This window comes from Rasamsonia emersonii (genome assembly GCF_000968595.1).
Source record: "Rasamsonia emersonii CBS 393.64 chromosome Unknown ctg1118621762428, whole genome shotgun sequence".
Taxonomy (NCBI): Eukaryota; Fungi; Ascomycota; class Eurotiomycetes; order Eurotiales; family Trichocomaceae; genus Rasamsonia; species Rasamsonia emersonii.
The window spans coordinates 1-24,900 of NW_013562547.1; the positions used below are offsets into that span (position 1 = coordinate 1).

The following is a 24,900-nucleotide window of genomic DNA, read 5'->3' on the forward strand; positions in this document are numbered from 1 at the left end:
CTTGAAGGTGCTGAAGGGCAGCAAAAAGCTCAAGAGCATGAGCAACTGCAGGAATCATCTCGACGACCACGGAGACCACCAAGGTGCAGTAATTGCAATCAAGAAGGCCATAATCGGCTTAAATGTCCTAATAAATAGTGCCTTTTGTTTTATATAGGAAAATATAATAGATTTTGTTGCAATAATCTTCAAGATTTTCGGTCACGTTGGGCTGCAACTCTTGGCCAAGGACTGACCAGCTCGGTGGTGTGACCAGCTCGGTGGTGGATTACGTTAGTCTTCCTCGCTGACCAAGGCCAAAAAAGGCAGTCTAAAAATGGCTGGCCGGGTGGAGTAGCTGTTAGTATGTTGTTGAGTTTTTGCTCGGAACCGAAGCGTGGCCCTCGTTGCCCAAAATGGACGGACGGCGCCAAGACTTCGCTTAGGTCAGCCCACAACTCGTTAAGCGTGCAAAATACACTTCCGACAATTTTGGAGATCCGACACTCTCACCACCTCGACGACTACTAACGACAACAGGGTCAAGATGTAAGTGAACCAGCCTCAATGGCATGTCTTTTCCATCGCGGATGTGATATCTGACTTTGTTCTTCCATGCAGGAGTCACCGGAAGTACGAAGCGCCTCGGCACGGTTCGTCATCCTCAGCGATACTCCTGAAACTTGCTTGAAATTCGGTCGTTTTTTGTGTGCGGTTGACTGATTGCCATCTCTACAGGCTCTCTTGCCTTCCTGCCGCGCAAGCGGGCCTCGAGACACCGTGGAAAGGTCAAGAGGTTAGTCAATCGACTTTCCTGCCATCGATGTTGAAGGTCGCGTTATACTGAGAATCTCTTCGCAACAGCTTCCCCAAGGATGACCCCAAGAAGCCCGTCCACCTGACGGCCGCCATGGGCTACAAGGCCGGTATGACCACCATCGTCCGTGACCTTGACCGTCCCGGTGCCAAGATGCACAAGAAGGAGATCGTCGAGGCCGTCACCGTCATTGAGACTCCTCCGGTATGCGAAAGCAAGCTTCTCTCGTGTATTTGTGGCTCGGATCGCTGACATCCTTTTAGATGATCGCGGTTGGTGTCGTCGGCTACATTGAGACCCCTCGTGGTCTCCGCTCGCTCACCACTGTCTGGGCTGAGCACCTGAGCGACGAGGTCAAGAGGCGCTTCTACAAGAACTGGTACAAGAGCAAGAAGAAGGCCTTCACCAAGTACGCCAAGAAGCACGCTGAGCAGGGCGGTGCTCCCATCACCCGCGAGCTGGAGCGCATCAAGAAGTACTGCACTGTCGTCCGTCTGCTTGCTCACACCCAGATCCGCAAGACCCCGCTCAAGCAGAAGAAGGCCCACTTGATGGAGATCCAGATCAACGGTGGCACTGTCGCCGAGAAGGTCGACTTCGCCCACAACCTCTTCGAGAAGGAAATCCCCATCGACACCATCTTCGAGCAGGACGAGATGATCGATGTCATCGCCGTTACCAAGGGTCACGGTTTCAACGGTGTTACTGCCCGTTGGGGCACCAAGAAGCTGCCTCGCAAGACTCACAAGGGTCTCCGCAAGGTTGCTTGTATCGGTGCCTGGCACCCGAACCACGTCCAGTGGACTGTTGCCCGTGCTGGTCAGTTGGGTTACCACCACCGCACCTCGATCAACCACAAGATCTACCGTATCGGCAAGGGTTCGGACGAGGGCAACGCTTCGACCGACTACGATATCTCCAAGAAGCAGATCACTCCGTACGTGCTATTTCTGTCCATTTATCGCTTATGGGTACTAACCAATATCCAGTATGGGTGGTTTTGTCCGCTATGGTGAGGTCAAGAATGACTTCATCCTCCTTAAGGGTTCCGTTCCTGGTGTGAAGAAGCGGGTCATGACTCTGCGCAAGTCTCTCTGCCCGCAGACCAGCCGGAAAGCCACCGAGAAGGTCGAGCTCAAATGGATCGACACCTCCTCCAAGTTCGGTCACGGTGCCTTCCAGACGCCGGCCGAGAAGCGTGCCTTCATGGGTACGCTCAAGAAGGATCTCGTTACCACTGTTTAATTTGTTCCTTCTTCTGGTGGAGATATTGGGTCGGTGTAGTGCGATGCATGATTTTCCTTGATTAAAACGAATCAAAATACCTTGTTCTTGCAAGCCTGTCGCCTGGCGTAAAAAATGAATTGAAAAGCAAATGGCGTACCAGTTCTGAGTTTATTAGATTATGTAGCTGGTAAAGCGATTTCATGACGGACAAAAGAAAAGATCTGATAGTATCCGCTTGCTCTGTAGTAGTAGTCGTACTGTTAGTGTTGTAGTTGGTCTTATCTGGATCCGTCGCAGTCCAGGATTTTAAATCTGTAACTAGGTAAAAAAAAAATTAGAACTTCCAATTCTCCACCAATTCTTCTGCCCCTTCTCATCACTAGCAATCGACTTGGACCGCAATCCTCGTTTTTCGCAGGCCGAGGGATCGTTGCGGGCCAGAGTGCTGCTGACCCATTGCGTCATGCACGATTTCCGGCTTCTCACCCCCGCGATCAGGCACACAAAGTACGTGCATGCGCGGATAACATCGCTGCCGGCATCACCGCACCTCCGAGGCAGTCCCTTGCATCATTCCCGCTCTTTGCACCCTAGCAGGACATCTCAAAGAACTGACAATCTCCCCGCGACTGCACCAATCGCGCAGACACGGCCCTTTTCCGCCGCGACGAGAAGAAACATGGCTTCCGATGCGGACTACATGGCCTTCCTGGACAAGGCCAACGCCCAGCGCGAGGCGGGCCTGCGCAATCGGTCCCAGACGCAGCCGTCAACGAGTATCAGGACCGAGACCGTCGAGACCGGGGTGAGGGTCCCCGATGTGCTGAAGCTGGTGGACACGTATTACGTCTCGGAGACAGACGAGCCGTTTGAGCCGGTCTCGTTGAGGTGGGAGGGTGCTGTGAGAGGGGTATGGCCGGGGGCTGGTAAGTTGACATCTAACCATAATCACTGCTAATAGACTCTTCAATGAATTACGCCTGACTGAAACGAAAAAAAAAAGAGCAATTCGCATCCCTCATCACCGGCTCTCCCTCCGCCACATCAGATCTCTTCGACTCCGGGTCCATCTCGACGCTTTCGCCCGATGCCTGGGATCCCAAAGGCCAGTACACCGCTGTGCTCCGTGCCGTCCGCACCGCTGCCGTGGCCTCGGATGCGTCGACGAGCAATGTCGACCAGGCCGGTGTCGACGTCAAGGTCTACCGGGTGGAGGTGGGCAGAAGTCGGGTGGAATACTGGGTTCTGGCGCTGGACGTTGTGGAGGGGAGGATTGTTGGGTTGAGGGCGAAGGCTGTTGAGACTTGATCTTGAAAAAAAAAATCTGTGTTTGCTGATGCCATTTTTTATTTGTTCTGTTCTGTTCTGTACTGTTTCATTGGGATGGATGACTGTACTACTGTACAAAAAATAAAACATGCGACGAAAGGGTTGGAGGGTGTTGAAGAGTGTAATTCTTCGGATATAGATACTGGTATACTGTCACTGTCCTCTACCTAGATGTGTAATTGCATTTCTCTTATTCTAAGTGCCATTTAAATCCAACCTATACGTGCGGTGCAGGCTTCGTGAACAGGACGAGTGCATTCTGGCTTCAATTTTACATATTTTCATCAAATCACCAGTGTAAGAGGTAATTAAACAAATCTACCTCCAATGTACCCAACAAAATATATCTGTGACAACATACTATAAGAAGTGTCCCATCTGCAGTGTCATCTTCAATATCTGTCAATCAACTCAATCCCTGTGTCGGATTGCACCGTTCTAAGCTTCTTCATTGCTCGATTCAAGGTTCCGTCCCCATGGGGTCATAAGGCTAACCACAGGAAATCTCAGCATCTCTCTGATAACACTGTTATTAATATTTTTTCAGACACAGAACACCAGATGAGCTGCATTAAAAAGAGTGAGCAATTTCTCTGCACTCTGCACGCACTGATTGTTGAGGCATTTGATAACCGCTGATAAGCGGGGCGGCTTGAACCCCGACGATCCTCCTCCGATCGGAGCGATGAGTCATGTGAGCTGCACCGCGATTCGAGCTTTTGGGAGAGATTTTTTTAAACGCCTCCCCAACAAGACCGAGTCCACCGCTAGATTCGATCTTTCCTGCACCCTTTCTCTCTTCCTGATTCTCTCAATTGACCTCATCTAGACCTTTTCTCACCTCCCATTTTTGAGTTCCCTTCACACGTCCACCATGGCCAAGGATAAGGTCTGTCTGGGTAAGCGCTCTCCCCGCAATTCGTACGGCAATGCTCTCGTGCTGACCGAACCACTCTGCAGCGTACTCTGGAGGTTTGGACACCTCTGTCATTCTCGCATGGCTCATTGAGCAGGGCTACGACGTCGTCTGCTTCTTGGTATGACTCAATCGCGTATCGTATCCGTCAATTGACCTGGTTCTAACATTCTCTTTCTTCCTCTCTTCCAGGCCGATGTCGGCCAGAACGAGGACTGGAAAGCCGCCGAGGAGAAAGCCCTCAAGATCGGTGCGACCAAATTCGTCGTCGAGGACCTGAAGCGCGAATTTGTCGAGGAGCTCTGCTGGCGCGCTGTCCAGTGCAACGCCATCCTGGAAGACCGCTACCTGCTCGGCACGTCGCTCGCTCGGCCGGTTATTGCCCGCGCCCAGATGCGCGTTGCTCAGCGTGAGGGTTGTGTTGCGGTCAGCCATGGTTGCACGGGTAAGGGTAACGACCAAGTCCGTTTCGAGTTGGCTTTCTATGCCATTCAGGTATGCTGCCGCAGCTGTAAGTTTATCGGGAGAATCTGTCGCTCATGTTCATGCGCTGTAGCCTTCGATCAAGGTGATTGCTCCTTGGCGCATGCCCGAATTCTTCAACCGTTTCGCTGGTCGGAACGATCTGTTGGACTATGCTGCCAAGGTCGGCATCCCCGTTACCTCTACCAAGGCGTGAGTTACACCAAGCCACCTTGTGTTGCCGATCAGGTGGAGCTGACAATTGTGTAGCAAGCCTTGGAGTATTGATGCCAACTTGGCTCATACCAGCTATGAGGCAGGAATTCTGGTAGGCTGAACTATGCGAATATGATTTGGAATTCGTCGCTCACAAATTTTACAGGAGGACCCCAATCAGACTCCTCCGGATGACATGTGGAGGATGACCGACTCTCCCCTTAACGCACCCAACACCCCCGAGGACTTTGCTATCTCTTTCGAGAAGGGCTTGCCTGTCAAGCTGACGCTTGCCTCTGGCGAGACGCTGACTGACTCGCTTGATATTTTCACGACTTTGAACGCCATTGGCCGAAAGCACGGCATTGGCCGTATCGACATTGTCGAGAACCGTTACATCGGCATCAAGAGCCGAGGATGCTACGACTCTCCCGCCATGACCATCCTGCGGGCCGCCCACATCGACCTGGAGGGTCTGGTGCTGGACCGTGAGGTGCGCGCGCTGCGCGACCAGTTCGTCACGTTCAACTGGTCCAAGCTGGTTTACAACGGGCTGTACTTCTCCCCGGAGCGGGAGTTCATCGAGAAGAGCGTGATCGCCAGCCAGGAGACGGTGAACGGCACGGTCCGGCTGCGCGCCTACAAGGGCTCTGTCAGCATCCTGGGCCGCTTCAGCGAGACGGAGAAGCTGTACAGCGCCGAGGAGAGCAGCATGGACAGCCTGGTGGACTTTAGTCCTGTTGACACGACCGGTTTCATTGGCATCTCCAAGATCCGTCTCGCAAAGTACGGCCAGAGGAAGGCCGAGATGGGTGAGAGCCTGAGCAGGGCGTAAGCTGACATGTACATGGCGACCTTTTTTTGTTTCATATTTCTCGTATTATTTGTTTTTACAAGCAAGGCGTTTTTAAACCTAGGAAGGAAATGAAAGAATGGAGGAGAGAGGGGTCTCGTCTCGTTATGATGTGTCTGAGAGAAAAAAAAAAGAAAGAACAATGTAGCGATTGCTTTGAAATGGAGATCTTAAATAAAAACAATTACTGATTTATCTATATTGCTGTGGTACAGAGTGCATATGTATATGCATAGGCTGGCTGTACCAGTATTTCCGTGTTCAAACATAATCACCATTCACCAATAGTTAATGACAAGGTATTAGATAATTCGATAGCTAATCTTGATTTCTTTGACCGTGGTTGGTTGGTTGATTGTCAGCTGCCTGCCTGTCTAGGTATGTTTCAGGCTGAGGACTGAGGGCTTAGGGCTTGGGCTATGATTGACGATTGACAATTGAAGACTGACAGGACCTAGGTACATGTACAATGTACAGTACATACATACAGCTTAATCCAGTTCTATTGTCCAGAGCTGAAACAAGTTGGAGGATTCACTCATTTACTTATTCATTCCCCTCCCCTTTTTTTTTTCGGCAGAAGAGAGTAGAACTGCTCAAATGGGCAGTACAAGTATGTACATACATACAGTAACAACAGAGGGAGATAGAGAAATAATTTCAGCGAGAGTCAGACTAATTTAATTCATTTGTGTAGCTGAAATCAAATCAAAGAAAAAAAATAAAATCATCTGAGAGTACAGTACAATAACATATGTGGAAGAGAATTGCTTGGAGGAGAAAACGGCTAAGAAAAAGAAAAGGAAAATATAGCTACTGGAAACGAGAAAATTTTTTTAAGAAAAATTATGAATGACTGTATCCTGGGTCTGGGTCTGGTTTGTTTGACTTCGACTTTGACTTTGGTTTCTGGTAGATAGATAGATGGATTAATTTAAATAAACAGGGTATAATAGGATACAGATTTCTCTCTCTTTCTCTCTCTCGTTTTTTTCTATCGATACGAGGGAGGGAGCGAGGGCATTTTATTTTATCCAACTCAGCTCAGTAATTACCTGGGAATATAAATGTAATCCCTAGATACATGTCTAAGCTTGCTCTTGTTCTTGCTGTTGCTCTTGCTTTCTGAACACATTTTCCATATCAGCTGCCCGACGATATGGATGCAGTTTGTTTGCAGCAGTCACGTTCAAGTTTAGTCTAACAAGAATTGTCTGCAAAGACTAGAAATTTGCTGGTAGACCGGTTTTTCGTTTTTTTTTGGGGGGGGGGGGGGAATATGTATATACCCACAGTGCCTGTTCTATATGTCATGAGCAGAATGGTGATTTACTATTAATAATAGCTTTGATCTCTCTGCGTGCCTACGCGCCTTGACTTGACTTGACTTCTTGAGACATTGTCGCGGATGAACTGGAGTTTTGATGATCGTTTAGCGGCTGTTCTGGAAAAAAAAAAGGAAAAGATGCTGCGATCGTTCTTACTTAGTTAGGGTTAGTGCAGTAGATACATATGTACAGTACAGTACGTATGTATGTAATTGGATTTTTGTCTACCACACTACTTCAAAGCTATTCAAAGCCAGAGAGAGAGAGTATTCTGCAATAGTAAGTAGTAGTAAGTTTTCTACCGTTTTTAGCAGCTTGCTGGGGAATGAAATATGTGCTTCGTGCGTAGATAGGGTTAGCGACTGCTGCTGGTGGTGGTGGAAGAAGTAGCGAGGAACGCATACACATGGTAATATCAGTTTTTGTTTTTTCAACGAGAAGAGCTGAAGCTGTCGGGTGAACAACAACAGAAGTCTGCTAGTTTTTTTTTCAAGCTGGAAGATGTCTGATCTAAAGAGAAAGAACATGGCGATCGCACGGAAAAGACTGCGGAAAAATGGGAATATGCCTCATATCTAAAAGTCTTTTTTTTTCTATAGGCAATGAAATAATATGAAAAGGATGTGGATGGAAGTTTTTGGGCAAACACAAGGGTATGCGTCTCCGGACACGCTTTGAAGGCAGTCAAGTTTCTAATTCTGACTGTTCAGTTCAGTGTCTCATATCAAATTGTGTTTTCATCGCACTGCTTGTATTTACTGTACGTTCATCGAATGATCGCTCAACATTCTCCTTGAAGAGTACATACGAGGAAATTAGCCAGCGAATGAATCCCGTCGGTCTTTTGTAATAGAGAACTCTCTCTTTGACAGAAATGTGGAAATGAGAGGAGAGATACATTAATTAGAACTATATTTATTGCGATATTCCGGAATGGGAATTTCATCACAATGCGATTCGATTTTTTTTTGACTCCGCCAAGGGAGTGTTTTACTGTCCTCAATTGCAAACTGGATGCTCACAATTACAAAAAAAAAGAAAAAAAAAGGTGTGGAAGAGGCTCTTCCATTCCTTGTGGAGGATATTCAATAGCAAATACAAATTATACTTAGCAGCTTAGCGTGGTATAAAAGCTTACTAAGTAAGAAAGTGAGAAGAGTACATGTACAGTGACTGCTGGTGGTATAAATCTTGTGTGAATCTGTAGAAAGTCAGTTTCAGAAGATGGAAAATCAAGATCAATTTTCCAAGCTATCATGCAGACCAGAATGCGGCGTCAGACCAGAGAGGAAGAACCAATTCTGGACACTGGATACCACAGAATCATCAATTCCAAGCATGGCGTGACACCAGCATGTATTCACCTAATTTGATCCTCTATATTCATGGTATATTTTGAGAGTCTCCTAGATAGTTTCCTAAAGCAAGAGCAGAACTTAGTTCTCTCTTCTACTGCAAGCATCGACAGCAAGGAAAGACTACTTACATTTTCTGATATTCTTCGCGGCTTTATGGCAGTGTTCTTCTCACAGATGAAGTGTTGGTGGTCTGGTTCAGTGAGCATCATGCTTGATCGCGGTTGGTTATCTGCGGTGTCCAAGAAATTGCAGAGTTTGCCTTCAACAGCCAAGTCAACGTGTTGTACATGTTATTCTTGACACTCTGGACAAGTGCAATGCAAGGGAAGCAGAGAAGGCTCTTGATTCTTTTCACGCCAGAAAGTCACTCAACTTGGAACCGGTCAGATCAACTTTCTATTTATCAGGCAGAGGACTGATACTTTTCAAAATGCTATTTTCAGCTGCAAATATTTTTTTATCTGACAGTTACGAACATCATAATGACATCGAGAGATATGTTTAGTACGAAGTTCGAGTTAGGCCATATCTCAGATGGTGTCTACAGTCACGGCTGCTGCAAAGGCATGTAGCTCTCATATCTTCCAATAATGCAGGCCGTTCGTGATCAATTTCCTCATTTGGTAAAAATACAGATATACCTATCAGGTTGACATCTCCGGTTTCCGCCGTATTTCATCGCGCTGTGCCTGCCTGCCATTGCTTGGCTGGCGGACCCTAGTCCCAATCGGACATTTCTGCGATGGCGGCATGGGCGGGGCCCCGCGGGGTGACGGAAACCAATAGTGGCAGGAATAATCATAATCACCATCAGAATCACAATCATAATACAGCTATTGATAATTGGCATCCGAATTAGTGTATAATGACAACAATTTCTCTATTTAATCGCTTGCTTCTATCGGAAGGAGTCCTATTGCAATTTCGATTTTGGAGCAGTCAGTTTGAGTAAAGTCGGCGTACAGTCCGATATCGGCACTTTCCCCATTTGACTACGCACGTGCCATTCGTAAATAACATCTGTACTGTCATCTATATATCTTCGACATATATATCTTCATGACGAGGGTTTAAGAGTCTGCTGGCTTGTCAATCCTGCCTTCGCCATGAGCGTCTTCTCTGCTTCGTCATTATTATTCTCCCGCCACCTGCCAACCTGCTTCCCACGTCTCACCGGACCACTGCAAGCGAGGATGCTGTCGCAATCGAGTTATCGCGCAGCCAAAGACTGGAGCGCCGACCAGTATCTGAAATTCGCTGCCGAGCGCACACGCCCGGCGCGCGACCTGCTCGCCCAGGTCCCTCTGCAGTCGCCCAAGCGCGTGGTCGACCTGGGCTGCGGACCGGGCAACTCGACCGCCGTGCTGGTGGCACAGTATCCGGATGCCCGCGTCACGGGCATGGACTCGTCGCCCGACATGCTGGCCAAGGCGCGCGCCGCCCTGCCGGACATTGAGTTCACGCTGGCGGACCTGAACTCGTACCGTCCTGACCCCGAGGAACACGGGCCAGTCGACCTCTTCTTCTCCAACGCTGTCTTCCAATGGCTGGCTCCTGCACACCGCATCCGCATCATCACCGACCTGATCCAGACGCAGCGTCCCGGCGGCGTGTTCGCCTTCCAGGTGCCGGACAACTTCACAGAGCCGTCGCATGCGGCCATGCGTGCGACAGCCGCGGAGGAAGGACAGCCGTGGACAGCGACGCTCAGGCGGCTGCAGCCCGGCCTCCCGCCGTTCGAGTCGCCGCGGGAGCTGTACGACGCGATCAAGCCGTTCTGCGCCAGCGTCAATGTCTGGCACACATCCTACTACCATGCGCTGGAGGGCCATGAGGCGATTGTCGAGTGGGTCAAGGGGACGGGGTTGCGGCCGTTTATCGACCCGCTGGCGCCGGACGAGAGGGAGGCGTTCCTGCGGAGGTATCTGGAGCGGCTGAAGGAGGCGTATCCGAAGAATTCGGACGGGACGGTGCTGCTGAAGTATCCGCGCCTGTTTCTGGTTGCTGTGCGGGGGTAGCAGATCAGCGGTTGTTGCTGTTGTGTCGTTTCTTACTGTTCTCTTCCTACGACGGTTGTTATGATCCCGTGTTCCTGCATTTATTGGTTTAATGGATGAATCGGTGATACGAGTGTATTATATCTGCCAGCAGGTAGCAAAAACGCCAGAGCGATGCAATGCAATTCCTGTTTATTTTTTTCTCAACAGTTTATTTCAAGAAAAATATTATTCACTGCAGACTTCGTCAAAAAGCGAATGCTATTGCATTCTTTTTTTTTTTTACACGAGTTTACAACACAAAGATTATAATTATAGTAATAAATAGTAACGACGGAATATGATGTCGTATACTGTGGTAGTACAAATTACAACGAGGTCTCTCAGCACCTAGGAGTAAATGATCTTATCCGTGAAACCAAGCAAGTACCCGTGTCAGGAAGGAAAAAAGGACGGAGAAAGGAAGCTGATCGACCGGCTATCATATATATATATGCTTGGGGTCTAGGTCTAGGCTTCATGGAGCTTATGTACCGTACACACCTCCAGGGCTAGAGTATGTCATACGTAAACTGACAGCCGCACAGCGCCGACAGCGGCTGAAATAACATTTGACAATTCTATTTGAATAAAAATGCGGGGTAAGGGTCTATTCTTATTTTACGTAATTCCCCACAGTATAGAAGACATCCGATAGATGATGCGCAGACGAGGCATTTTATCTATTCGTCATCGCTAGCAGGGGTACGCATGCTGCGTGCCCTGTAAGCAGTGAGAGAGACTTTGAATCATCCACATCTATCCTTGCAAGGCTATGCATTAGGATGTACTGTACATTCACTGAGTATATGTACGCCCTCGGTTAAGGCACGGGATACTGTTTCTGGGGGCGTTACTCATTTTATACTAGCTATGTGACACAGAACGATGTGCATATATAATAGATACAGCTAGCACTCGAATGTAATATGTATGTACTACCCCATCATTCTCAACTCCTCCTTATGCTGGCTGCAACTCTGACACGTACCCAGATTTCTTCTATTGTCTGTAATTCTTCTTATTATTCTTCTTCTCGCCATGTGCGGCCTCACTGCCATTCTGTCGTTCAGGAACCGGCCCGATTCGCCTGCTGTTACCGAAAAAGAAATCGATGACAGTCTGGAAATCGTCAAGCATCGCGGTCCGGATGCGCGCGGGCAGTGGATCAGTCCTGACGGCCGCGTTGGTAAGTCAGTCGTTGTGTTAATCATCTCTGGGCAAGCTGACTGTTCGTCCAGGACTCGGCCACGTCCGCCTCTCGATCATCGACCTCAGCCCGGACGGCAACCAGCCCTTCCACGACCGGCAGAACGACGTCCACGCCATCGTCAACGGCGAGCTGTACGACCACGAGCGCTACCGCGCCGACCTGTACTCGGAATACGACTTCCAGGGCCGCAGCGACTGCGAGATCGTCCTCGCGCTGTACCGCCACTACGGCTTGTCGTTCGTGTCTCACCTCCGCGGGGAATTCGCCCTCGTGCTGTGGGACGCCAAACGCCAGGTCTTCCTCGCTGCTCGCGACCGGTATGGCATCAAGTCGCTCTACTATACGTTCGTGGATGGCAGGCTGCTGGTTGCGACGGAGATGAAGTCGTTTTTGGCGCTGGGGTGGCAACCAGAGTGGTGTGTCCAGTCGCTTATGGATGGTGGATGGCGGTTCGATAAGCGGACTCTGTTCAAGGGCGTTCGTAAGGTATGTGCTGACGGCTGAAATGTGTGAGGCTGTTGTTGATGCTGACTGACTGCGGTAGGTCCTCCCGGGCCACTATCTGCTCAGCAAGCATTTTGGCGATGTCGAGCAGAGACTGTACTGGGATCTGGAGTACCCTGACAAGGTAGGGACCCGTCAGAAGCCACTTAGCATCATCGCTGACCATCTGTAGCGAGTTCTGGAGACGCGGTCCGAGGCAGAGATGATCGCCGGAGTCCGCAAACGCCTCCTCCAGGCCGTGCGGCTGCGCCTGCGCGCCGACGTGCCCGTAGGCGTCTACCTCAGCGGCGGACTCGACTCGTCGGCGATCGCGGGCATGGTTGCGCATCTGCTCAGGGAGAGCGGCGCGCAGCTGGGCAACGACGACAGTCGGGACCTATCGCGGATGCAGTGCTTCACCGTGCAGTTTGACAAGGACAGCGGAGCCGACGAATCTGGTAAGGAGTTAGCTATCTCTGCTGCTGCTGATCCCTGCTGACGGCAAAGACATCGCACAGCGCACGGCAGAATGGCTGGGCGTGGATTTTCACCCAGTGCATCTGGACGAGGCGGCCATGGCGGCCAGATTCGAGGACGTCGTTTGGTACAGTGAGACGCCGACTGCTGATGTCAACGCAATGGGCAAGCTGGCCCTGTCTGAAGTGGTTCATTCTAAGGGGTTCAAAGTGGTCATTACGGGTTTGTCATATAACCCCAAAGCCTGGCTTTTGCTGACTGTGTTTTTGTTTTCAGGAGAAGGATCAGACGAGCATTTCGGGGGATACTCCCTTCTCTGCGCCGATGCCCTCGCCGAGCCGGATTACTCGTGGCCTGCCTCCATCCTCTCCGAGTTCGCTCGCGGAGAGGCCTGGAGAGCGGCACGCGCAAAGGTGGACATAATGAATTTCGACCCAGGCGCGTCCACCGTCCCAGCGTCGACAGCACGCATGCTCAACGACACCAGCATCGCCACGGCTCTGTCCACGCATACGCCGCTCCCCTTCGCCCCCTGGACAGCGGCCTGTTACCCGGACAGCAACCCGGAAACCGCCCTCGCGGAGAGCTTCGACGGGCGCGTGCACGAGGCCATGGCCAACAGATGGCATCCGCTGCACACGGCCGAGTACATCTGGACGAGAACGACCTTCCCAAACGTGCTGCTGCGGTACGTGGGCGACAACATCGACATGGTGCATCACGTCGAGAGCCGCACGCCCTTCCTGGACCACCACGTCACGGAATACGCCAACGGGCTGCCGCCGAGTCTGAAGATGAAGTACGACCCGGCCACCCAGTCCTTCCGCGACAAGTACCTCCTCCGCGAAGCGATGAAGCCCTTCGTCACGGCGGAGATCTACGAGCGCGCCAAACACCCGTACATGGGGCCCGCCCGGTTCGCGGAGAACGGGCCCCTGCACGCCGTGGTCCGGAGGCTGGTGACGCGCGAGAACGTCGCCAAGCTGGGGTTTGTCGACTGGAGCAAGACCGAGGGGTTGGTCGAGAGGGCGTTTGTCGACAAGGATGCGTTTGCTTTTCGGAGGGCCATGGCCGTGGCGCAGTTTGTTGTTCTGGGGCAAAGGTTTGGTGTGAAGACTGCTGCTCCAGAAGCAGAGTAGGTAATAAAGGCCATGTACAGCAACCTATCTGAGTATTGCAACCGGAGCTAAATTGATAGGTGTTATCAGTGTGTGTAGTGTACTTTACCATGCAATATGACAATCTTCTATGAGAGTTTTTTGATAAAGGGGATCTCTTGCCTAATGCGGTAAGAATGAGACAGAGAACCCTAAACAAGACAAAGATATAGAATTATTGGCGAGAAACAAAACAAAGGCTTACTATCTATTCTTGTTTCTTAGACAGTTGTTAGACTGCTAACTCTATACGTTGCAAATGCGGCCAGAAGCCATGCCATGACATTCGCTTCCTAGCAAAACTCTGCAACATGTCGTCCAGATTGTAATGTTGCATTTCTTCATTGTCTTTTATATGAAGCTTTATATATCTTCTAACCTCTATCGTACTCAAGCCTTGACCCATGGGGTCGGTCGGGTATCGTTCACATGGCCGTTGGACTCCGCTTCTGGAGGCTTGCCCCATCCTCCGCCGCCTGAATTTAACAATTTAGCATGCTGAAATAAGAATAAATAAAAGGAGGAAGCTTACCCGGCGAATTGACTTGGATATAATCTCCCGCATTCAGCTCAATCACTGCCTTGGCGCCGATGTTGATCTTCTCCAGCACTCCCTCCGCATTCTTCTTGAACACAAAATTGCGCCCCACGCTCCCCGGCTCACCCCCCTCCAGCCCGTACGGACTGTAGACCCGTCGCTCTGACAACACGCTGAACTTCAGCGGGATCCGCGCCTCGATCTCCCGCGTCACCCCGTCGCCTCCGTTGTACAGCCCCCGTCCACCGGTCCCCCGGTTGATCCTGTCGCAGCGTACGATCACCGGCGTCCGCTTCTCGATCACCTCCGGGTCCGTCGCCCGCGTGTTGGTCGAGTGCACGTTGACCCCGTGCGCTCCATGCCAGGTCGGCCCCGCTCCGCTGCCGCCGCCCACCGTCTCGCCGTAGTTCCACCCCGGCTTCACCTCGCCTGTCCGCGGGTCCTTTCCGCCCATGCCCCAGCCCAGACTGTTGGCGCAGCCCTGGCTCGCCGCTGCCGCCCCAAACGCCTTCAGGATCACGTCTGTCACCCGCTGGCTCGAGATCGTTGATCCGCAGATGGCCACCGTCGGCGACGGGTTAAGGATCGACCCCTCTGGGATCCGGATCGTGCACGGGTTCAGACACCCCTGGTTGAGCGGGATGTCCATGTCGACCAGACACCGCAGCACGTAGATGATCGCCGAGTGCGTGATCGATACCGGCATGTTCATGTTGCCGTACGTCTGCGCGCCCGTGCCCGCAAAGTCGAACACCGCCGTGCCCGCTTCCCCGTCGATCGTGATCTCCACCTGCACCGGCGTGCCGTCGTCGAACCAGTCCACTGCCCGCAGCGGCTTGCCCCCGGTCTTCTTGTACATTTTCCGGAAGAGGTCTCGGATCGCCAGCTCCGCGTTGTCCTGGATCCCGCGCATGTACAGGTGGACTACCGGCAGGGTGAACTCCTTGCAGAGCTGGTTGATCAGCGTGATGCCGCGCTGGTTGGCGGAGATCTTGGCCTTTATATCGGAGATGTTGTCGTTGAGACGCCGCGTCGCGCTGCACCCGGGGTATTCAGCCACACGGTTGAAGAGGTCCCGGACCTCGTCTTCCAGGAACACCCCGCCGCTGACGATTTTCATCGACTTGACCGCCATCCCCTCTTGCCACAGTTCCTTAGAGTCCGGCACCATGCTGGTGATTCCGATCCCGCCGATGTCTGTGTGGTGGCCCCGGGAGGCCACGTAGAAGATCAGTTCGTCGCCGTAGAAGGCCGGGGTGACGACTGTCAGATCTGGCAGATGGGTCCCGCCCGCTTCGGGGTGGTTCGTGAGGAGCACGTCGCCGGGCTTGAGCTTATCGCCCCACAGACGGTGCTGATACTGGATGGCATACTGCATGCTGCCAAGATGGATGGGGATATGCGGCGCGTTGGCGACAAGGCCGCCGTCCGGCGAGAAGATGGCGCAGGAAAAGTCCAGCCGCTCCTTGATGCTGGTGCTGATGGAGGTGCGCTGGAGCGTGTTGCCCATCTGCTCAGCAATGGACATGAAGCGGTTGGCGAAGCAGGATAGCTGGACGGGGTTCACCTTCTCGGCGCTGATCTCGGGCTGTCGATCCTCGGTGGCGTATCGATCGATAACGATGTGGCGAGACGTCAGGAAGCATTCGTAGCCTTTTTCGACAAGGATCGTCTGCGTTTCATCCGTGATGATGGCAGGACCCTACACAGTTAGCAATAAAAAGAATAACAGGAGTTTTTCATACTTACCTTTATATAAGACCCCGTCTTCATCGACTCGAGGCCGTAAATTGGCACTGTCTCCCACGCATCATCCAAGAACACCTTCTGCGATGATTTGGGTTCGGGGATTATCTTCTGTTGTCTCGCCCTGTCGAGCTCTTCTGTTATCGACAGACCTTCCTCGTCGACCTTCCTCTTCGCGGTACCACGAACCCGGATGCTGTCCACAACGATGTCTCTGTTCGTCTTGAACGCAAACTCTCGCAGATGCTGCTCTGTGAACGCGGCGCTGTAGTCTCCGTCCGCTGGCTCCTCCACGCTGAGACTCGTGTCCATGCCTTTGTACTGCAGGTTCAGGAAGGTCTGGAACTCGATCTCGTCTTGGACGACGTCCTGGCTGCGCAGGTCGTTCTCCAGCTTCGACTTGAGGTATTTCTCCCGTTCGCGGATTTGCAGCATTGCGTCAGGAGACAGTGTCAGAGACGAGGGTTCGGTGACTTCGGAGGTGATTTCTGCCAGACTGATTCCGTACGCGGATAGGAGAGATGAGTATCTGTGAATCAGGATCCTGCGGATGCCGAGATTGGACGCAATGGCGCATGCGTGTTCTGCAGTCATTCTGTCAGCAACCATGGCTTCACGACTAGGGTTAGGGCCTGCATACGTCCTCCCGCTCCGCCGAAACTGACCAGATTGTGGTCATATGTTGCAAACCCGCGCGCCTCTGTTGCATTCCGGATGGGCCGGCACATGCTCTCGTTGGCGACTTTGATAAACCCGTGTGCGACCTGCTCCGGAGTGAATTGGACCTCTGACTCCGCGTTGATCTGAGCAGTGAACTCTGCAAATTTCTTCGCGACGATTTCTGTGTCTAGCGGCTCGTTGGCCTTTTCTCCGAAGATCGATGGGAACGACGACACCACCAGCCGGCCGAGGAAGAGGTTGGCATCGGTGATGGTCAGAGGGCCGCCTTTTCTGTAGCATGCTGGACCAGGGTGTGCACCCGCACTCTGTTGGAGTCAGAAAAAAAAAAGAAGTAGAAAATTATCACTTCATCTTTAGAACATCACTCACCTCCGGACCAACTACTAGCAGTCCATTCCGCACAAACAACATGGAACCGCCACCCGCTGCAACCGTGTTGACGTTCAGCATGGGCGTAGAGATCTTGCGACCAGCAATGGTCGATTCGATGATATGATCGAACTTGCCGTCGTACCGGGAGACATCGGTGCTCGTCCCGCCCTAACCACAAAGTGAGCTTTAACCACAGATGAGCAAGGGAGTCGCTTATCATACCATGTCGAAGCCGATCAGAGCCTTCGGGTCCTTAGGATCATAACACGAACGGGCGACGCCAACTACACCGCCAGCGGGTCCGCTCAGCAGTGCAGCGTTTCCGCTGTACTTCTGCGCCTTTCTCAGCCCGCCGTCGGAGGAGATGAAGTCGACTCGCTGCGGAGGCACGGCAAAGCCGTCGAGGAAGTTGTCCACATAATCGCGGACGATGGGCGAGAGATACGCGTCCGTGCAGACGGCGGTCGCTCTGTGGAGGATTTTGATGCGAGGACTAATCTCTGACGAGAGGGAGATGGTCTCGAAGCCTTCCTCTTTCGCGAGCTGTCCAGCTAGTCGCTCGTGGTCTGAATCCGAAATTAGATTTAGTATGAATATCAACTTGAAGACTCACTTGATGACCACATACCCGGGAAAATATGCGAGTGCATAAAGCAAATGGCGACGGAGGTAAATCCCTCCTGGCGCAGCCGTTGGAGAGACGCCCGAGTGGATTCGACATCCAGCGGCTGGAGGATGCGGACGACCTCTCCGCTGTCCGTCTTGACGAGGGCGGGGTCATTTGCATCAAACTCAGCAGGCGGATAAGGATCCAGCTCGTAGTTCTCGATGGTCACGCGCTCTTCGACCTCGACGACGCTGTCGAAGAGCACCTTGGGCTTGCGGATGTTGAGGTCGAAGAGGTGAGGGCGGGACTGGTCGCCGATCTCGCACAGGTCTTGGAGGCCTGTCACATGATGAGCACACCCATCTACACAGACAGAAGACAGTGCATCCATACCCTTGGTAGTCAGCAGCGCAAACGGCTTGCCCTTGTGCTCGAGCAGCGCATTCGTGGCCACCGTCGTGCCAATCCGACACGACTCTGTTTTTGTTTAGCATTGATCTTCAGATATGAACCAGAGGCGTCTTACCAATGGCAGAAGCATCCAGCTTCTCTCCTACTGGAATCTCTCGCCCTTCGACTATCTGCAATACTCGTCGAATGGCCTCAGTGGGCGCATCGCGGTAGTTCTGCGGATCGACGGAGAGGAGCTTGAAGACGAGGTCCTCTCGCCCTGGGATTTGGGCGATGACGTCGCAAAAGGTGCCACCTCGATCTGAGGACCGTTAGAACAACACCTACACTGCCTACAGACAGGCATATGTTCATGGTTTGCTTGCCTATTGCGATTCGGATGCCACGACGGCCATTATGATTGGCCATTTTTCGAGATGGTGATGCGAAACGAGCGAGGTTGAAAGGTCGGCAGGTATTCTAATCTAGAATAGAAAGAAAGTTCTATAGAAAATAAATAAAGATTATGTCCGGAAGCACTGCAAGCCACGACAGGGGTCAAAGTATGATGCTGCTCGCCAACTGCACGTGGAGCTACCAATTCAGTAACCTGTCCCGTAGAAAGGCAACTCTATCGAACGGAACCGAAGCATTGGGAAAGCTTGTTCTTGCAGAATATCGTCCGGCCAATGGAAGGATATTTCAAGCGAGACGAGTTCAAGTTCCTGACAGGTCTATGGAGCATAATACTTATCCGGGCGAGACAGGCACGGTGAGCCTGCACGGTCTAGTTCGTGTGCTCATTGACGGATTAAATGGCGAAATGCCATTAGTACCGAGTATCGAGAGGTCTCGTTGCGATAGACGGGCAAGAAGCCGATAGTCAAAGGTGGGGAATCCAGTCGCGGGGTTTGCACGTTGACGTCGGAAGTTTTCCGTTATCAAGCATCAGATACGGAGTACTCCGTCCGGGCTATACTAGGCACGATTAGGTAGGTAGATTCCATGCAAAGACCTTGGCAAGAAGCAATGGATCAGTCAGTAGAAAGTTCGAGCGGATTTGGATGAACGGTCTCCTTAGTCTGATCATCACACACATCCAGCATAAGAACAGCTGATCTGTATATATGCGGGGTTATGTCCAGGGGGCGAGACTAAGAATCTGACAGATGACGAATGGCGGTAATGATCGCCAGAACAAAAAGGGTCTATTTTGCAGCTGTGAAATAAGAATTTATCCAGGAATTCCTTTTCTATAAAATTCACTGTCAGCCCTGCAAGAACTCAAACCACAATGCCGGGAGGATAGCTCCTGCCTAGGCAGGCAGTTGCTAGGCAAGCCACTAACCATTGAATCGGGAAGGAGCCCGCGGTGCAGTTCCACCCCGCCGATAACGTGCTTGCGGGCCCGACACACGCCATCTATCCAGCAACACTCCGGAGTCACGGTTGATGGCAACAGTGCCGACGCTAGAACAGCCTGGGAGCTTGTCTATCACTAATTAAATAATAATGCACAATTCAAACATCAAAATGCAGCTGACGCGCGTCACAGCTCGCCCTATATATATCCAAGCCCCTCTGGAGGGCCACGGGCGGTTCAACCACTGGTCGATCAGCTGAGAATATACGGAGTAGGTGACGATGGCGATCGATACTGCACAGTCGGATGCCTCTGTCATCCGGCAAGATGCCTCACGCAAGAATCCGTCGTTGGGAAAGCGCATTCTGGGTCTGCTGTGGGATTCTCTCGACGACAAGAGCCCCGAAGAGCATCGCCTGGTTAGAAGGCTGGATTCCTGCTACTTGATCTGGGCCTGTTTCTACTACTTTGTCATGTATCTCGATTCGAGTAAGTGGTCCATTTATCACCTGCATCTTTTTTTTTTGAGCACTGCTGACCTTTTTTTAGCCAACATTAGCAATGCCTATGTGAGTGGCATGAAAGAGGATCTCCGTCTGTACGGTAACGAATTGAACTGGATGACCACGTATTGGACAATTGGTGAGCTTGTTGTTTCCGCGCCTGCTTCAATGTGGTGCTAATGTATGCTATATAGGTTATATCCTTGGAACGCTGCCGTCGCAGTTTGTCCAGATGCGGGTTCGACCCTCGCGCTGGCTTCCTCTCCTCGAGGTCATTTGGGGCGGGTTGGTGATGTGCATGGCCGCCGCCCCCAATGCCAAAACCATCTACGCTATTCGATTCCTAGTCGGCATCTGTGAGGCGTCCGCCTACCCTGGCATGATGACTCTCCTAGGCAACTGGTATACGCCGCAAGAACTGGGGAAGCGATCCGTTATCTTTCAACAGAGCAGCGCTGCCGCGCAAATGTTTAGCGGGTGTGTTCACTCTCCACTTTCCCACTTTCTTCGCGCTAAACAAGACGCAGGTTCCTCCAAGCAGGAATCTACAACGGAATGAACGGCGCGGCTGGCCTCAAGGGGTGGCGGTGGTTATTTATCTTCGATGGCATCATCTCGCTGCCCATTGCCGTTCTGGGTTTCTGGCTGATTCCAGATGCGCCAGCCAACACGCGTGCCCTCTATCTCAAGGAAGTAGATCGAAAAGTTGCCCAGGCGCGGATGGACAGGTACGGCCGTGCTAAAGCCAGTGGCATCACCTGGCGAAAGCTCCGTGATGTCCTCCTCCACTGGCCGATGTGGGTGTTTGTCGTACCATATGTGTAAGACTCTCCCAGATGTGGTTTGTTATCAACCTGTCTGTTGACGTTCTGGCGACAGTTCGTACGTGTTAGCGCTGCACATTGCCTCGTACATGAATCTCTGGCTCAAGGCATTGAATATCTACTCCGTGGCCCAAGTCAACGTCATCCCATCAGGAGGCTATGCGATCGAGATTGTGATGGCCTTGGTCTATGCGATTGCCTCTGACGCCCTGGGCATACGATGGCCCATTATCATGATCGGAGCTGCCTTGGGTTTGCTGGGCGGGATTCTGCTTGCAGTGTGGGAGATCCCGTTTGGGCTGAAGTACTTTGCGTGGTTCCTGACCTTTGCCCCGGTGGGCACGGGCGCGCTGCTTTTCGCGTGGGGGAACGAACTCTGCGGACACAGCGCGGAAGAGCGGGCTATCTTGTTGGGGTGGCTCAACACGATGGGGTGAGTGTGATATATCCAAGGTGACATAGCCTGTTTTTCGACACTAACCGGGAATGAACAGCTACGTCTTCAACGCCTGGGTGCCGCTTTATGCTTATCCTGCCAGCGAAGCTCCAAGATATAAATCCGGCTACAAAGTCAACGCGGCATTGTGGGGGATCTATCTGGTGGGAATCCCTGTTATCTTGTGGTTCTCGAAGCGGTTCCCTCCGAGCAGGTCCAAGCAACCGGACGCGGAGGCAGAGGTGGTGTATATCACCGACGAGAAAGAGAAGGAGACCAGAACCAATAATGCAACTGCGGAGACCACTACGGAGGTGAAACTATAGATAGACAGGCAGAGTTAAGGCAAGACATACCAACATACATATAGTAATAATAATAAATCAGACATTTTGCCTTTCCTTTCCTTTCCTTTCTTTTCCTTTCCTTTTCTTTCTTCATTTTTTTTTAAAATTTTATAACAATGAGCCCTACTACCCCAATGTAAGTAATATCCAAAACAGAAAATGATCTCACCATTTCTCCTTCTCCTTCCTCTCCTTCTTCTTATTTTTGCAAAAGGACTAGATCCTTTCTTTCCCTGTCGGACAACATGGAAAAGTTAAGACTACAAACAATCTGTATTCTAACTATTAGTTAGGGCTAGGGTTAATACTGCGGGCGATTATCAAGATCGGCGCTAGTCCCGGACTGCTTATCGTGTGGCCCGTGCGCAGCCAAAATAAACAACATTAAGTATGGATCGGTGATTCTGTTAACTCTCACAAGCTTGAAGTGAGCTTGTTGCAGTGATGGGCCGCGTTTGTTCGGAAATAACTTGGTTTGAAGAAGACAAATGGATCGGATCTGAAGTCGTTTTTGATCGACCCAGTCCATCGAGATGGAGGCTGGACCGGAAAGTCTCCGAGACTGAAAGCTGCGCGACTGAATATGAAGGCAGGGAGTACCATGATCCCTCCCAAGCACGAGGCGTTTTTGCGTGCTCAAGGGTTGGGGACTCGGCCCAGAAGCTGTGATCAAGATTAGGATGCAGTGCGCGGCCCCGTTCCCTGCTCGGGGGCCTTCGAGATCTAAACCGTGTCTTCTTTAGGATACCGTATCTGGACACAGTCCGCAAGTCTCGGGAGGAGTGGGCAAAAAGGGCAAAGCCAGATATAGACATGTTTTCGGAAAGCGAGATCAGCGCGCTCGACCATTCGACCAAGGCAGGCTGTTTGTCGACGCCAGCACTGTTTGCCTGGAAACACGAGACCCAAGATAACAACGGTTGGGTCCCAGGGGGTTATATTGACTACATCTTGATGGAGAAAGCCCCAGGGATCCGCCCACGCTATATTTTTGCCACAATGGATCGGCAAGAGCGTGATCAGCTTCGAGCAGCGTTCAAAGAGGCATGGTTGTAAGTTGTTCTGCACACTATCCATTCCTCAGCGGGAAGGGTAGAAATGAAAAGCTCTGACTCATAATGTTTACCTTGGCAGAGAATGTATTGCCTGTGGGATGGACCACCAAGACTGCGGTGTCCAGAATCTTGTCTGGGATCGTGAAAAGCGGAAATGGTAAATATATCCCAACCTACGAGATTCCTATAGGTGTTGCATGGCTTTCTGCGTCACCTGGCTTGCTGACGGAGAATTTTTGGTCCATGCAGTTATATCGTAGACTGGGAGTCATGGGGGAAAGCCACTGCTAAACAGGTTTGGAGAGATCGAGAGTATATATCATGGAACCTAGGCAGGGTTCGAAATGGCAACCGAGAAGACATGTCAACATGGGTTCTGTGATTTGCCCGAGGATGAAGTCGAGCCTGGGAATCAGGGCTTTCACTCCTTCCGTACTTTCATCTGGTGACTGGAGACACTTAAAACACCCGTAACACACATGGCGTAGGGCACGGCTCACGCGGGTGAGCAATGAGTGGGTGGTCGGAGGAAGTGGCGAAACGTGGAGGTCATTTTCAATACCATAAGAAAACCCATGTAACACGGAGTTTGGGCGTTGGGTTGGCATTTTGGTTTTGTCAAGACGGATGGAATACGGATCGGAACTGGCGACAGGGTCAGCTATAAATTCATCCTCAAGACTATATTGAGTAATAATATTTCCAGCGATTTTCCCGCAAAATCATATGCTAGAGAATTTAGGGTTAAAAGGCTGGTCCCAAATTAACAAGAGCACCGCTATTCCTGCCTAGGGTTTAGGGCCCAGGGCTAGGGCAGGTGTTCCCCTTGGTCAACCCTTTCTATACCAGATTTCGTCAATCTATTGTCCTTCGTCGTTGAATCTCTTTACATCAATTGAAAACCAAAAATCTTGCAAAAGAGAAGATAGAGATGTGTGAGAGCAGCGAAGACTCCGGATAATGCTACCCGATCAAAGCGGAGAGGAGAGCATCCGACGTCGCAGATCATTTACTCCACATAGTATAAAACTGTCTTCTCTTGTCCCAGTTTTGAGACTTCATCGTACAGTACATGCATCTGGCCGTTAATAGTTTAAGTTAGTTTACTAGGTACTTCGATTTATCCGGAAACCTGACTGACTATCGTGTTCCCCAGTTTTTTACCCCGCATTGATTAGATGATTAGATCGGTGATCTTCAAGGCCTTTTTTTTCTTGGGATCATCTAATTTTCTATTTAAAAGGATATGTTTCTTTTATAAGAATGCAATGTAGAAAAAGTATTTTTCTGTTATTTCTATCTTAACTATGCAGTGGTTGAGGATTATCACATGATCTCCCCCCAGAATGAAGCCATTATTGCTCTCAATGCTTTCCGCTTTTCTTTTCTCTTCACCAACGCTGTCCTCACCACAAAGCGCGTCCAAAACAGAGAACAGCACAGCAAATACACCAGGGATTCGTCTGATCAACGGCCATGAACACGTTCTGATTCAGCCTTGGGGAGCAGATGGGTTCCGTGTCCGGGCCACTCTGAACAGATTTCCTGACAGTGCGTAGCCACGGAAAACGCATCTTGTTCATCTGACTAATTTCTTACCTGCTGATTGACACTCTGTAGATGAAGCGTACAGCGTCATCATAGATCCCCCTCTGGACGGCCCGCAGACCTCCCCATCGGCACCAGCTACAGCACCATCAATGCGACACAAACCGCCACCGTGACCAACGGCCATGCCTCGGTGGTCGTCGACAAGGGCCAGCTGAGTTTCTATCGCGTAAATGGCAACAACAGTAAAACACTCGTCTTGCAGGAGCTGTGGCTACAGACACCGGGATTCCCAGCGCGATGGTATCAAAAGAGAGATGCAAGACGGGGCTTTCGAGCGCAGTTCAGCTTCGTCGCGCCCGACAGTCCCACGGAGCGGCTGTTTGGGACGGGCCAGGATCTGACGGGCTCTCTCATCAAGAAGAATCAGACCATCGACTTGGTCAAGTTCAACACGCTGAATCCGATTCCGACAATCGTGTCCGATCGAGGGTATCTGTTTTTCTGGAACGTGCCTTCGCTTGGGCAGATGGAGTTGTCTCCAACGAGGTATGCATCAGCAAAATTTGAGGAACAGGATCATTTCTAATGTCAATATTAGAACCAGTTTCCTGAGCGATCACACTTCAGTGGTGGACT

At 51.2% G+C, this 24,900-nt stretch overlaps 7 protein-coding genes across 7 annotated transcripts; 6 read left to right on the forward strand and 1 right to left on the reverse strand.

The window, feature by feature from the left end:
- Positions 1–3,331, forward strand: T310_10195 (60S ribosomal protein L3; the record flags this gene model as incomplete). Its single annotated transcript, XM_013467367.1, has 9 exons — positions 1–83; positions 171–246; positions 426–528; positions 718–775; positions 844–1,000; positions 1,060–1,733; positions 1,786–2,006; positions 2,362–2,949; positions 3,027–3,331. Coding segments are annotated over 9 exons (2,265 nt in total), but the record flags the coding sequence as incomplete, so codon positions are not given.
- An 895-nt stretch (positions 3,332–4,226) lies between these two features.
- On the forward strand, positions 4,227–5,781 carry T310_10196 (Argininosuccinate synthase; the record flags this gene model as incomplete). Its single annotated transcript, XM_013467368.1, has 6 exons — positions 4,227–4,251; positions 4,313–4,389; positions 4,461–4,763; positions 4,825–4,943; positions 5,001–5,058; positions 5,113–5,781. 6 exons carry the CDS (start codon positions 4,227–4,229, stop codon positions 5,779–5,781), a joined length of 1,251 nt encoding a protein of 416 aa, XP_013322822.1.
- Positions 5,782–9,591: 3,810 nt separating this feature from the next.
- On the forward strand, positions 9,592–10,503 carry T310_10197 (uncharacterized protein; the record flags this gene model as incomplete). Its single annotated transcript, XM_013467369.1, has 1 exon — positions 9,592–10,503. The coding sequence occupies one exon, from the start codon at positions 9,592–9,594 to the stop codon at positions 10,501–10,503; it is 912 nt and encodes a 303-aa protein (XP_013322823.1).
- A 613-nt stretch (positions 10,504–11,116) lies between these two features.
- Positions 11,117–13,833, forward strand: T310_10198 (Asparagine synthase (glutamine-hydrolyzing); the record flags this gene model as incomplete). Its single annotated transcript, XM_013467370.1, has 8 exons — positions 11,117–11,123; positions 11,191–11,246; positions 11,427–11,452; positions 11,517–11,710; positions 11,763–12,220; positions 12,279–12,362; positions 12,411–12,675; positions 12,725–13,833. 8 exons carry the CDS (start codon positions 11,117–11,119, stop codon positions 13,831–13,833), a joined length of 2,199 nt encoding a protein of 732 aa, XP_013322824.1.
- Positions 13,834–14,241: 408 nt separating this feature from the next.
- On the reverse strand, positions 14,242–18,614 carry T310_10199 (5-oxoprolinase (ATP-hydrolyzing); the record flags this gene model as incomplete). The annotated part of the gene is made up of 9 exons (XM_013467371.1): positions 14,242–14,327; positions 14,384–16,091; positions 16,139–16,754; positions 16,826–17,121; positions 17,186–17,356; positions 17,411–17,754; positions 17,817–18,272; positions 18,322–18,442; positions 18,534–18,614. 9 exons carry the CDS (start codon positions 18,612–18,614, stop codon positions 14,242–14,244), a joined length of 3,879 nt encoding a protein of 1,292 aa, XP_013322825.1.
- Positions 18,615–19,829: 1,215 nt separating this feature from the next.
- On the forward strand, positions 19,830–21,637 carry T310_10200 (uncharacterized protein; the record flags this gene model as incomplete). Its single annotated transcript, XM_013467372.1, has 6 exons — positions 19,830–20,037; positions 20,098–20,190; positions 20,246–20,528; positions 20,579–20,872; positions 20,931–21,308; positions 21,370–21,637. 6 exons carry the CDS (start codon positions 19,830–19,832, stop codon positions 21,635–21,637), a joined length of 1,524 nt encoding a protein of 507 aa, XP_013322826.1.
- Positions 21,638–22,471: 834 nt separating this feature from the next.
- T310_10201 (uncharacterized protein) lies at positions 22,472–22,973 on the forward strand (the record flags this gene model as incomplete). The annotated part of the gene is made up of 3 exons (XM_013467373.1): positions 22,472–22,710; positions 22,793–22,870; positions 22,904–22,973. The coding sequence occupies 3 exons, from the start codon at positions 22,472–22,474 to the stop codon at positions 22,971–22,973; spliced, it is 387 nt and encodes a 128-aa protein (XP_013322827.1).
- Between the last annotated feature and the right edge of the window lie 1,927 nt (positions 22,974–24,900).